This window comes from Thalassophryne amazonica, chromosome 6 (assembly GCF_902500255.1).
Source record: "Thalassophryne amazonica chromosome 6, fThaAma1.1, whole genome shotgun sequence".
Lineage (NCBI taxonomy): Eukaryota > Metazoa > Chordata > Actinopteri > Batrachoidiformes > Batrachoididae > Thalassophryne > Thalassophryne amazonica.
The window spans coordinates 121815639-121830214 of record NC_047108.1 but is presented as its reverse complement, the minus strand read 5'-3'; the positions used below and the strand labels follow the sequence as shown (position 1 = coordinate 121830214).

At 39.0% G+C, this 14576-nt stretch overlaps 2 protein-coding genes across 5 annotated transcripts in view; one reads left to right on the top strand and one right to left on the bottom strand.

Moving 5' to 3' along the window:
* Window positions 1–7222, top strand: part of znf341 (zinc finger protein 341) — a 35935-nt gene extending 28713 nt beyond the window's left edge. For all 3 annotated transcript variants that reach the window (XM_034173300.1, XM_034173299.1, XM_034173301.1), the window contains 5 exons: window positions 2806–2902; window positions 3339–3471; window positions 3800–3911; window positions 4013–4083; window positions 6500–7222. In XM_034173300.1, the coding sequence (XP_034029191.1) occupies window positions 2806–2902; window positions 3339–3471; window positions 3800–3911; window positions 4013–4083; window positions 6500–7032 (946 nt within the window). In that variant the 3' untranslated portion in view covers window positions 7033–7222. The remainder of the gene's footprint in view (window positions 1–2805; window positions 2903–3338; window positions 3472–3799; window positions 3912–4012; window positions 4084–6499) is intronic.
* Window positions 7223–8979: 1757 nt separating this feature from the next.
* itchb (itchy E3 ubiquitin protein ligase b) overlaps window positions 8980–14576 on the bottom strand; it is a 69038-nt gene continuing 63441 nt past the window's right edge. For both annotated transcript variants that reach the window (XM_034173296.1, XM_034173298.1), the window contains 2 exons: window positions 11975–12095; window positions 8980–11930 (listed from right to left, as the gene is read on the bottom strand). In XM_034173296.1, coding sequence (XP_034029187.1) covers window positions 11993–12095 — 103 coding nt within the window. In that variant the 3' untranslated portion in view covers window positions 8980–11930; window positions 11975–11992. The remainder of the gene's footprint in view (window positions 11931–11974; window positions 12096–14576) is intronic.

Here is a 14576-nt window from a genome sequence, read left to right as displayed (position 1 = left end):
TGCATGAATTAGTTTTTCAGCATCACTCTGAGACAAGACCTTTCTAATTTTAGAGATATTGCGCAAATGCAAAAAAGCAGTCCTACATATTTGTTTAATATGCGCATTGAATGACATATCCTGATCAAAAATGACTCCAAGATTTCTCACAGTATTACTAGAGGTCAGGGTAATGCCATCCAGAGTAAGGATCTGGTTAGACACCATGTTTCTAAGATTTGTGGGGCCAAGTACAATAACTTCAGTTTTATCTGAGTTTAAAAGCAGGAAATTAGAGGTCATCCATGTATTTATGTCTGTAAGACAATCCTGCAGTTTAGCTAATTGGCTTCATGGATAGATAAAGCTGGGTATCATCTGCGTAACAATGAAAATTTAAGCAATGCTGTCTAATAATACTGCCTAAGGGAAACATGTATAAAGTGAATAAAATTGGTCCTAGCACAGAACCTTGTGGAACTCCATAATTAACCTTAGTCTGTGAAGAAGATTCCCCATTTACATGAACAAATTGTAATCTATTAGATAAATATGATTCAAACCACCGCAGCGCAGTGCCTTTAATACCTATGGCATGCTCTAATCTCTGTAATAAAATTTTATGGTCAACAGTATCAAAAGCAGCACTGAGGTCTAACAGAACAAGCACAGAGATGAGTCCACTGTCTGAGGCCATAAGAAGATCATTTGTAACCTTCACTAATGCTGTTTCTGTACTATGATGAATTCTAAAACCTGACTGAAACTCTTCAAATAGACCATTCCTCTGCAGATGATCAATTAGCTGTTTTACAACTACCCTTTCAAGAATTTTTGAGAGAAAAGGAAGGTTGGAGCTTGGCCTATAATTAGCTAAGATAGCTGGGTCAAGTGATGGCTTTTTAAGTAATGGTTTAATTACTGCTACCTTAAAAGCCTGTGGTACATAGCCAACTAATAAAGATAGATTGATCATATTTAAGATCGAAGCATTAATTAATGGTAGGGCTTCCTTGAGCAGCCTGGTAGGAATGGGGTCTAATAGACATGTTGATGGTTTGGAGGAAGTAACTAATGAAAATAACTCAGACAGAACAATCGTAGAGAAAGAGTCTAACCAAATACCGGCATCACTGAAAGCAGCCAAAGATAACGATACGTCTTTGGGATGGTTATGAGTAATTTTTTCTCTAATAGTTAAAATTTTATTAGCAAAGAAAGTCATGAAGTCATTACTAGTTAAAGTTAAAGGAATACTCGGCTCAATAGAGCTCTGACTCTTTGTCAGCCTGGCTACAGTGCTGAAAAGAAACCTGGGGTTGTTCTTATTTTTTTCAATTAGTGATGAGTAGTAAGATGTCCTAGCTTTACGGAGGGCTTTTTTATAGAGCAACAGACTCTTTTTCCAGGCTAAGTGAAGATCTTCTAAATTAGTGAGACGCCATTTCCTCTCCAACTTACGGGTTATCTGCTTTAAGCTGCGAGTTTGTGAATTATACCACGGAGTCAGGCACTTCTGATTTAAAGCTCTCTTTTTCAGAGGAGCTACAGCATCCAAAGTTGTCTTCAATGAGGATGTAAAACTATTAGACGAGATACTCTATCTCACTCACAGAGTTTAGGTAGCTACTCTGCACTGTGTTGGTATATGGCATTAGAGAACATAAAGAAGGAATCATATCCTTAAACCTAGTTACAGCGCTTTCTGAAAGACTTCTAGTGTAATGAAACTTATTCCCCACTGCTAATAGATTAAATGCAGTGTTGAGGCTGTCATTCTCAGCATCTGTGTGGATGTTAAAATCGCCCACTATAATTATCTTATCTGAGCTAAGCACTAAGTCAGACAAAAGGTCTGAAAATTCACAGAGAAACTCACAGTAACGACCAGGTGGACGATAGATAATAACAAAACTGGTTTTTGGGACTTTCAATTTGGATGGACAAGACTAAGAGTCAAGCTTTCAAATGAATTAAAGCTCTGTCTGGGTTTTGGATTAATTAATAAGCTGGAATGGAAGATTGCTGCTAATCTTCCGCCTCGGCCCGTGCTACGAGCGTTCTGGCAGTTAGTGTGACTCGGGGGTGTTGACTCATTTAAACTAACATATTCATCCTGCTGTAACCAGGTTTCTGTAAGGCAGAATAAATCAATAAGTTGATCAGTTATTATATCATTTACTAACAAGGACTTAGAAGAGAGAGACCTAATGTTTAATAGACCACATTTAACTGTTTTAGTCTGTGACTAGTGGGAAGTTCTCTGAATGCACGTGCTGATGCTAACTGCTAAATTCCATACTTTGTGTTTTTATCCCACCTTGCTAAAAAGTCCACGACTAGAGATATAGAAACATGTTCCACTTCTCCTAGTCGTAGGGTGCATTAGTCCTAGGGTACACTGGTGCAAGGGTTCACTAGCCCTGGGGTACACTAGTCCTTGGGTCCCCTAGTCTTGGATATGGTTATGGTTAGGGTGAACTTTAAAATCAGTTTGGTGTTATAATATACACCATATAGAGGTTGGGACCAGTAGACCCTCCACCTGGCGTTCATGGGAGCTGTAGTTAGTGGTAACCACATCCCTAACGATTAACATCAGGTAACATTGCAGTTACAATTAATGCTAATCCTGTTGTAATTTCCTTTAGCGTTTTGATTAATGAGGCCCGTCAGTGATCAAACACACAGTGTAACGACGTCTGGTCAATTTGTTAATTCTTGGAAATCATTAATCAGGGTTCTTGGATTTGGATTCGTGACTAAAGATGACTACCAGAGGTGTTATTTCTTTTTTCTTTTTTTTTGCTTGTTTCCTCCCTGCAGATGTGTAAAATGTCAGAACAGATATTCCACCCAGGAGGCGCTGGAACAACATCTGCTGACCGCCTCGCACAACTTTCCCTGCCCACACTGTCAGAAGGTACAAAACACACAAACCACACACATGCTGCATTCAAAACACTTGGAAATTTGGAGATTCAAACCTCTGTTTAGCTCAGGAAAAATGCCCTGAATGCTCCGTCGAGCTGGAATTTTCACTGTGAAACTTGTGAGGAAATTGAGCAACCCGAGATATTCCGGTTACCGTCACAGCTGTGGCAACTGCATTTGCGACTAGTGAGACATCAACATTACTAATGTTGAAAATGCATCTTTAAAATGAATTTTTAACAATACATTACTGCTATATGTAATATATTCACATTCTGTGCACAATTAGTGACGTTAACAGCATCACACATTAGGAAAAACATCTTTGACAGTTTAATTTAGCCCAAATGTCTGTGATAGGCTTCTTGATCCATATTTGTAATGCAGTTGTGGAAGGTTTCATTGGGTTCCTTTGCGTCCTTCAGGTTTTCCCGTGTGAGAGATATTTCAGACGCCACCTTCCCACTCACGGAGTTGGAGGGAGGTTCAAGTGTCAGATCTGCAAGAAAGCCTTCAAGACGGAGCACTACCTCAAACTCCACACACGGATTCACTCAGGTTCAAGCACAAATATCCGCCAACACTAGTTTCTAATTCCACAAATTTTTACCATGGAGGAGGTAATAATGAATTCACATGCATTGAAAGTGCACACTGAAACCTGATGCACAAAATGTGCATACACAGCTAGACTGACAATGGAAACAGGATGGAAAAGCTGATAGCACAGAGGGAGAGTTGCTTCATTATCTGCACAGAATGGCATTAAGCTACTAAATATTTACATAGAAAATAAATTTTCTCTGAAATTAATGTCTAAAATGTCATTTAGGAAACCATTAAATAAAGATGGTTCAAGTTTGATTTTTTTTTTTTTACCTCCCAGGGGAAAAACCCTACAAATGTTCCCTCTGTGAGGCGACGTTCAACAGGAAGGACAAAGTGAAGCGCCACATGCTCATCCATGAACCCTTCAAGAAATACAAGTGTCCCTTCAGGTCCAAGTCACCACGTTACAGCAAATCGACAAAATATTGCAAATACAAATGTAAAAAAAAAGCATTTTCTGTTTATTATTATCATTAATATTATTCATCAGGTCACACGTTGGCTGCAACAAAGAATTCAACAGAATGGACAAACTGAAGGCCCACATTGTGTCACATTCTGGTTAGTAAAAAGTCCTTAAAGCAGTTTTTGTTTTTTTGTTGTTTTTTTTTTCCAGTTGATGGATGGGAGTCGTGTGTGAGGAGCAGACGGGGACAACTAGTTACAGTAGTGTTCAGAATAATAGTAGTGCTATCGTATGTGACTAAAAAGATTAATCCAGGTTTTGAGTATATTTCTTATTGTTACATGGGAAACAAGGTACCAGTAGATTCAGTAGATAGATTCTCACAAATCAAACAAGACCAAGCATTCATGATATGCACACTCTTAAGGCTATGAAATTGGGCTATTAGTAAAAAAAGTAGAAAAGGGGGTGTTCACAATCCAGTCAACTTTTTAATAAAACTACGCTGTTCTTCTGAACTATGTCTCGAACGTCCCATTTTCCTCAGGCTTTCAAAGAGAAAAGCATGTTCAGTAATTATGTTATATTACACAAAACACATTTTTGAGTTCTGCCTGCTGGTGCTCATAATTCAGCCGTTTACATTGAGGTGCAGGACAGATACAGTGATTTGCTCCACCACCACCAAAACAAAACTACTTGGAGTTATATATATATATATATATATATATATATATATATATATATATATATATATATATATATATATATATATACACACACTCAACAAAAATATAAACGCATTGTATGAGATGAACTCAAAGATGTAAAACTTTTTCCACATACACAATATCACCATTTCCCTCAAATATTGTTCACAAACCAGTCTAAATCTGTGATAGTGAGCACTTCTCCTTTGCTGAGATAATCCATCCCACCTCACAGGTGTGCCATATCAAGATGCTGATTAGACACCATGATTAGTGCACAGGTGTGCCTTAGACTGCCCACAATAAAAGGCCACTCTGAAAGGTGCAGTTTTGTTTTATTGGGGGGGATACCAGTCAGTATCTGGTGTGACCACCATTTGCCTCATGCAGTGCAACACATCTCCTTCGCATAGAGTTGATCAGGTTGTCAATTGTGGCCTGTGGAATGTTGGTCCACTCCTCTTCAATGGCTGTGCGAAGTTGCTGGATATTGGCAGGAACTGGTACACGCTGTCGTATACGCCGGTCCAGAGCATCCCAAACATGCTCAATGGGTGACATGTCCGGTGAGTATGCCGGCCATGCAAGAACTGGGACATTTTCAGCTTCCAAGAATTGTGTACAGATCCTTGCAACATGGGGACGTGCATTATCCTGCTGCAACATGAGGTGATGTTCTTGGATGTATGGCACAACAATGGGCCTCAGGATCTCATCACGGTATCTCTGTGCATTCAAAATGCCATCAATAAAATGCACCTGTGTTCTTCGTCCATAACAGACGCCTGCCCATACCATAACCCCACCGCCACCATGGGCCACTCGATCCACAACATTGACATCAGTAAACCGCTCACCCACACGACACCACACACGCTGTCTGCCATCTGCCCTGGACAGTGTGAACCGGGATTCATCCGTGAAGAGAACACCTCTCCAACGTGCCAAACGCCAGCGAATGTGAGCATTTGCCCACTCAAGTCGGTTACGACGACAAACTGGAGTCAGGTCGAGACCCCGATGAGGACGACGAGCATGCAGATGAGCTTCCCTGAGACAGTTTCTGACAGTTTGTGCAGAAATTCTTTGGTTATGCAAACCGATTGTTTCAGCAGCTGTCCGAGTGGCTGGTCTCAGACGATCTTGGAGGTGAACAGGCTGGATGTGGAGGTCCTGGGCTGGTGTGGTTACACGTGATCTGCGGTTGTGAGGCTGGTTGGATGTACTGCCAAATTCTCTGAAACGCTTTTGGAGACGGCTTGTGGTAGAGAAATGAACATTCAATACACGAGCAACAGCTCTGGTTGACATTCCTGCTGTCAGCATGCCAATTGCACGCTCCCTCAAATCTTGCAACATCTGTGGCATTGTGCTGTGTGATAAAACTGCACCTTTCAGAGTGGCCTTTTATTGTGGGCAGTCTAAGGCACACCTGTGCACTAATCATGGTGTCTAATCAGCATCTTGATATGGCACACCTGTGAGGTGGGATGGATTATCTCAGCAAAGGAGAAGTGCTCACTATCACAGATTTAGACTGGTTTGTGAACAATATTTGAGGGAAATGGTGATATTGTGTATGTGGAAAAAGTTTTACATCTTTGAGTTCATCTCGTACAAAATGGGAGCAAAACCAAAAGTGTTGCGTTTATATTTTTGTTGAGTGTATATATGCAGCATACTGTTTATATATTTGTTGTTTAACAGCCACAGTTCGATTTGTGTTAGGCATTTTAGCAGTTTTGACTAAAAATTTGCACATATTGGAAATATTTTCACACTGATGAATCCCACACAAGCCTTGATTTCATGCCTTGGTTTGTCTAAACGCAGCGTCACACCCCGTGTTTCTGTGGTGCAGGTATCAAACCCTACAAGTGTCTGTTCTGTCAGAAGGCGTTCAGCCGCAGAGCTCACATGTTGGAGCATCAGCAGTCTCACACGGACAGCTACCGCTTCAGGTGCTCCGCCTGCAGCAAGGGCTTCACCAGACACACTTACTACAGGGACCACAAATGCCCCGCAGGCGGGGGCGCGGCTGGAGCCGGCTCAGACGCCGGGGGTGCCGCAGAGGAAGAGGATGACGGTGAAGCGCTGTCCACAGTGGACAGAAGCGGAAACGATGTGAGTCGGAGGAGGTCAGTGAGGACAGTGAGGAGGTCAAAGGCTGCAGGAGGTGATGGAGAAGACTGTTTCAAGGACAACCAGCAGGACGAAGATGACGAGGAAGACTGGAGAACTGACGAGGGTCATCAAGCTACGATGTCTATCGCCGCCACCAGAAGGCAGACCAGCCAAGGGGGGGAAGAGGAGGAGGAGGAGGAAGGTGGTGATGAGGCACTGGAGCAGATTCAGGGCAACAAACAAAACTGTTTGCAGCAGCCGTGTTTGTAGATGATGCACTTGCATGCTGGTCATCCTTTACAAAAAAGTTTTCAAGCACAGACACGTGTGTTTTAAATTAAAACATTCTTGAAATGACAAAAAAAAAAAAAAAAAAAACAGATTTTCAAGTTACAGTGGAGTAATTCTTCAACATGATGTGAAAGGAAACATTTTCAGATTTCTTTCTGCAAAGATTAAATTATTACCGCCGGCAAACGAAGTTGGAGGTTATGTTTTCACACCTGTTTGTGAACAGCCTGGAGGCCACAATTCTTCATATATCATTATGAAATTTTTACTGAAGAAGATTCATATCCTAATAGGCAAGAACTGATTCAATTTTCAAGGTCATGTCTTCTTTTTTCAAAAATTCATAACTGTCAAAAAACATCAAATTTCTTTCATATTTGAGATCGTTATGTAGGATGATATCCTTTATCAACGGACAAAGTTTGATCCAGATTACAGATTCGGTTTCCATTTAAATTTAACATTGAAAACCCCATTTAATGTATATTTAACATTATATCTTAATCAAACGTGGCCCAGTCACGAATGGCGCTCACTATCACCTGACAAAGTTTGATCCAGATCTGATCTGGATTGTGGATTTTGTGTACATTTTAATTTAATATTGAAAAGTCCATTTGTTGTACATTTTGCATTATATTTCAAACAAAAGTGCCTCAGTCAAACTCATCTATGACAATGAGGTGCAAACTGGCACTCTCACTGAATAGACTCAATTTGACCTGCATCTGATCCATAATGCCTTTTTAGATTTGATTTTAACATTGAAAATCCCTTTTGAATTATATTTTAGCTTATGAAAAGACACTTCTAACAGAACTTTGACCTTGAAAATTTTTTTCCAAGGTAAAAATTTGTGGAATTGGAAACTAGAGTTGGTGGAGTGCACTGCACTGCTCTAGTTATAATGTGCATAGCTGCATGCACAGTTTTTTTTTTTTACTTTTTAAAATCTGGTTACATTCCATTTCGTCATGTTTGAATATATGAATGTTTACATTCACATCAATGTACTTGCACTTTAAACAGTAAAGATTTCCTGAGCTACTTATGTTTGAGCAGTTGTGCGCACAATTTGTTTCATTGTGCATCACTTGTTTAACTTTATTTCCTGCATGAGTTTAACAACTGCAGTTTGGCATGACGGCTTTTGAACAATTCTAAAAACAAATCACTGACAAACATACTTGTTGGTGATTCAAATAATATAAAAAAGGAAAAGTTAATATGAAATGATGTTGCCATTTCACAAATCTATAAATTATGTGAGACTCAGTGGGGACACTAAACAATGAGAGGGCACCTTTTCTTTAGCTGCATTTAAAGGGATGCATTTATGAAGAAAGCAAGACAAATCATCAGCATAAGGTGTTATTTAAAAGCCTGTAATATTATACTATGTACTCAATGAACAAGATGCACAAGTGATTGCTGTGACTCCTCTGTCAGCTAATTTATTGCCCTAGCTTGAAATCTGTATTTCTGTATCTTACCTCATTCTTGAGATGTGGTCATTAATATATTTATTCACATTTGATTTAAATTGCTTTTTAAAGATGTCACTGTCAAACATAACTACTGCAGCTCTTGGCGAAATTGTTGTACCCGCATTATTGGTAAATGCCCACCAGGTAGAAATATTGCTGTGGGACACAATGATGAACCTGTTGCTTATGGTAGTAGATGACCTCTGATTTGAGCATGACATGACCAGAGTTATGAAAGGGTGGTCTGCTAATTTTATCCACCACATCGAATTGAAATTGCTCTTTGCATTTTGAAGCTATAGCATAAGAAAATAGACAATGACTTCATGTAATACCTATGTTTTAAGAGGATGTACTGCTGTGTTCATCCATCAAGTTAGAACTTGTTCTTTACATTCTGATAACAGTAGCTGCTTTGAATATGAACTGGGCACACATCAAACCTTCTGCTTTAATTTATTAATGTGACATTTCTATATTACATCTCATGTACATCAGGAATTAAACAGGAAAAAGAAAATATAGTGTTACATAAACCTCTTATTAAAACCTTTCTGGTACAAAAGAAAATATGTTATTGACACATTTACAGCTCATTTTCATGTACACGACAGTGGTTTAACAGAGGAGAGGGTACAGATGTATGATACATATTTAATCATTACGGTGTCCCTGCAATTCTTAATATGTGATCCAGAAAGAACCATGTTTAAAATGAAAACACTGCACCATGGGCAGCAATCACCCACAATTTGTCATCATTATACATTAGTTGCATTTGCACTCGGGTTTTATCAGTAGTCACTGCAAGGGGCGTGGCTCAGCAGAAACCCAGGAAACCCCGCCCACTCTCCCTTTACCATGTCTGGAGTAAGAATTAACAAAACGCACATCAAGTATCATCAGCTCAAGTCTGAGTCGCGTAACCACACGCAGTGAGGAAAAGCACAAAAGAAACAAATAAGACTGAAGGAAACCACAAACAACCAAAAAGCAAATGATTCAGATCAAGTCATCTAAAACTGTACTCGATGGCTGAAGGTGGAACTCGTGGAGGCCCATTTCACAAAGAAAGAAAAAAAATAAAATTCCAACTACAGAAACTAATTATGAAAATCCAAATTATATCTTTATACAGATAAAAATATTTAGTTCAACTCCAATTTGGAATTTAAAAGTCAAAACTCTGAATTTGTTAGTTGATTTCTTTTAATTCCTATAGGTCAGATTTAAATTAATTTGGACTTTGTATTGTAATTATACAGTCAGTGGAATTTATTTCATAACTGATTTTATGTGGGCAAAAAAATTGACAACAGCTTCAAACAAATTATTTAACAGAAATGAGCTTCCACAGCTTTAACACCACTGTTTTAAAGCATCAGCGGCCAAACTTAATTTATTCTGCAGCCGAGTCAGGAAACCAGTGTTAATACGTGTCATTTCCAGATAATCATATTAGTTCACAAGAAAGCTCCAAACACTGCAAATGATTTTTTTTTGTTTTTCTTACCATTAGAGTTTAAATGTGTAAAATCTGCAAAGCAAGTCAGTGTTAGAAGTTAGCATTTCTGCACACTCCATTTTCTCTGAAACACAACTTTCAAGTTTCTTTTCCATGCATCTAATTAATAACTGCAAAGCATCTGTAGTAGAAATCCAGAATTATTAACACAATGAATGTGCAGCTTGAACACGTCTCACTCTGCAGGCTGGAAGTGTGTTTTAGAGCAGAAGCGCTGCAAGTTTCCACCGCAGTGAAACGCTCCTTTAACTGAGAAAAAGGAAGATCAAAATATGACATCATAGTTTTACCATTTAAAAACAGATATGAATTTAAAATACTGAACAAACAACCAGCTCTGACTTCACTCATGTTGCTATAAAGTCAGAGCGACGGGTCATTTGTGCAAACATCACTGGAGATTTTACTCCAACTGGAGGGTAAAAAAAAAATGTTTTTGGTTCCGCTCGATGCTGTGATTTACGAGCAGAGTTAAAAATCAGCGAGTATTTAACACTGAACTCCATTACAAAATACTTCATTGCTGATTGATCTCTTCAAAAATCATTCCTACATTAACTATTAGAGAATTACAGCTTTTCACTCCACAAACTTAAAAAAATAAAACAAAATAATCTGACGCCGATAAGAAATTCTACCCATCTCCCAGAATGCTCAAACTAGACATCCAGTCAGGTGTGCAAACTCGAGCCCTATAAAACTAGGGTCAACTTACATAAGTGACCTTTGACTGTCATTAAGTTACTCACAGATCAAAAAGAAGAAAAGAAAAAAGCCATTTATCCCTCTGCTTATATGAACAAGTGAGCTTCCCCAACATTATCTACTGTCATTTTTAGGATGAGAAAGTTCCAAGTGTGCATTGACCCAAATTTTGTATGTGCGCGCATGTGTATGTGTTAACTTTAGTGCACCAATTTGACCCAGAACCTTCAAACGAGTGCATGTAAAAGGAAATGTGCCACTGAAGCTTAAATGATCAGTCAATCAATAAATGGAAAACCAATCAAGTAATTATGTTATTTCATAACGAAAACTGTATTGACGTCCTCAAGCTTCTCAAATGTAAGAATGTGCACCTTTTTTATATGATTAGCAATGAAGCATTTTCAAGCTGGTGGATGTTGAAGACAAACTGCTAAAACCGTATTCTAATATAAAACCACAGTAGAACATTTTAAATCTGCTTTATTGTATTTATTTTTTGCAAACTCTTCTACACCAAATATTGAGTGACTTTCAAGTGATTTTGGAGTCGATGCCATGTGGGTGTGAAAATGTCAAATAGTGTGAACAGCTAATATTTTAAAGTTTTCAAGCCCCAACTGAAAATCTTTGGATTTTTAACTGTTGCCTGGTGACAAGGGAAAAAAAAAGGACAATGAAGACATGGTTCTGAGAGTTTGTGATTTTTTTTAAACATATCTGATTTTTTTTTTTGTATATATATTAAAGGATTAATCATAAAAATAATCAAACAGAATAAGAGTGAAAATCTGCAGCTTTTTCTCATGCTGTCTATTTGATGTTGACGATCACAAAAGAAAAACTTTGGAACAGACGGTGTGGAGCTGGAACACACACCGTCTGGTTACTCTGAGGCGGTAGGTGAGTTTTCATGCGTACTACTGGAGCGCATTCTCACAGATGGGAGAAGCTTCTGTTTTGGTATTAAAAAAAACAAAAACAAAAAGTTCCTGTTCTCCTCACTGTGAGCAGTGTGTCTTAAGATTCCAACCCAAAATCTCCTTCGCAGAAACGTGCAGGCAGAAGTCTCGCAGACACGCCCCCTCCAAAGGTCCCGCTTGGGTGTAGGCATGCACGAGGAGAGGCACCGAACGCGTCCTCCGGCTGTGAAGAGGCTCCCTGGTGTCGACACTGGCGCTTTGGGTCTTCAGACTTCTGCGTGGCGGCGTTTCGAAATGCTTCAGTCACTCCTGTCCAAGCCTTCCGTCTCCTCAATGGCAAACATCAGCTTCTCCTTCAGCTGCTCGTAGCTCTTGTAGGGCGGCAAGTCGAGTCTGTTGAAGCTGCCGACAGTCAACAGTAGATTTCAACTTGAATAAATGCTTATGACCACTCTACTCAATAACATTCTTACAAAAAAAACAAAACTTATATTAGATACCCTGAAGTGCACTATTTTGAAATAATGAATAACTCTGTAATGATCAGGGTGATTTTGTCAAGGAATAAATCTAAACGTAAAATAATTTTCACAATAAAGCTGGGAAATGGCTTTTTACTCTGCCAGACACAAGACAGGTAAAAGTACCTGTCTTGAGAATTTACTACTCGCAGGCACAGATGAGCACCGGAAATTTGCAACCACCTGCAGTTACCTTCACATGCAGAACCTTCACTTCACTCACAAGCAGCAAACTGTGTCCAAGAACTCTTTAATCGAGCAAATTATGTTTTAACAGAGAGATTTCTCTTGTAAATCAGCCATGTCTGTTAAGAATCCTAATTGGTTTTGTTTTTGACTTGTATCAATACACAAAAAACAAAAGTTCAAGAGTAATATGTTTGCTTTAATTTGCCCAGTGTGACACTGAACATCCTGCAACGTGACTACTGCATCATGATTATGATGATCAAACAATATACAGTAGTGTTCAGAATAATAGTAGTGCTATGTGACTAAAAAGATTAATCCAGGTTTTGAGTATATTTCTTATTGTTACATGGGAAACAAGGTACCAGTAGATTCAGTAGATTCTCACAAATCCAACAAGACCAAGCATTCATGATATGCACACTCTTAAGGCTATGGAATTGGGCTATTAGTAAAAAAAAGAAAAAAAAAAAGAAAAGGGGGTGTTCACAATAATAGTAGCATCTGCTGTTGACACTACAAACTCAAAACTGTTATGTTCAAACTGCTTTTTAGCAAACCTGTGAATCACTAAACTAGTATTTAGTTGTATAACCACAGTTTTTCATGATTTCTTCACATCTACGAGGCATTAATTTTGTTGGTTTGGAACCAAGATTTTGCTGGTTTACTAGTGTGCTTGGGGTCATTGTCTTCTTGAAACACCCATTTCAAGGGCATGTCCTCTTCAGCATAAGGCAACATGACCTCTTCAAGTATTTTGACATATCCAAACTGATCCATGATACCTGGTATGCGATATATAGGCCCAACACCATAATAAGAGAAACATGCCCATATCATGATGCTTGCACCACCATGCTTCACTGTCTTCACTGTGAACTGTGGCTTGAAATCAGAGTTTGGGGGTCGTCTCACAAACTGTCTGTGGCCCTTGGACCCAAAAAGAACAATTTTACTCTCATCAGTCCACAAAATATTCCTCCATTTCTCTTTAGGCCAGTTGATGTGTTCTTTGGCAAATTGTAACCTCTTCTGCACGTCTTTTATTTAACAGAGGGACTTTGTGGGGGATTCTTGCAAAGAAATTTGCTTCACACAGGCGTCTTCTAACTGTCACAGCACTTATTCTATTATCCATTTTGATGGTTGTTTTCCATTTTCTTCCACGTGTCTTTTTTTTGTCCATTTTAAAGCATTGGAGATCATTGTAGATGAACAGCCTATAATTTTTTGCACCTGCGTTTAAGTTTTCCCCTCTCCAATCAACTTTTTAATCAACTACGCTGTTCTTCTGAACAATGTCTTGAACATCCCATTTTCCTCAGGCTTTCAAAGAGAAAAGCATGTTCAACAGGTGCTGGCTTCATCCTTAAGGCCCAGTCACACGGCACTTAACGAAGGGTGACGAAGCCCTGATGAAACAAGAAATCTGGACTTTCGTTGACATCATTTAACCTTCGTGCAGCTTCGTTCCTGCAGCTGGAACTTCGTCAGGATTTTTAAACTGTTGAAAAATTTGAACGAAGGGCAATGAAAACCTCAATTCGTCTGTGTTTTGTTTTGCTGTCATTCTTGACGTTTTTTAATCGTTTGTTTAGTTTTTGTAATTTTATTGTTTAAAATGACTTTGTTGCAGCAGCTGAATGTTTTCACACAGTGCAGAAGCCAGTTTGTGAGCGCTGAGGCTGCTGCTGCTTCATGTACCGTCGGAAATTACAGGGCAGACTCAGCCTGTTTGCATGGATTTTTTTTTATCTGTGTGGGGGGGTCAGCTTCAATGGGCTCAGGCACCTTATATAGGCCAGAATTAATCTTTTGTGTGGATATAATTAATTATTTTGCCACAAGCAACTGTTGAATTTGAAACAAAAGAGTTGTGTAATTTCTGATGGTACTTAAATGCAGCATTAGCAGCAGCAGCAGCTCCTGCGTGCGCTGATTATTTTGTGTTAAATATAACAATATGACTATGTAGGAATGATAATCCAGTCCTTCTTTACATGTGGCAAAGGGGAAAAGAATCAAAATGATTATATAAAGAGGTGTTCTGGAAGGAAGAATTCATGTTGTGGATCAGTGATCAGCTGGTGGAATAACTGCACGTGAGTCAATGCGCGCGTTCACACGCACTGATTAATTTACTGCTCTGATATATTCAATCATCTTTACA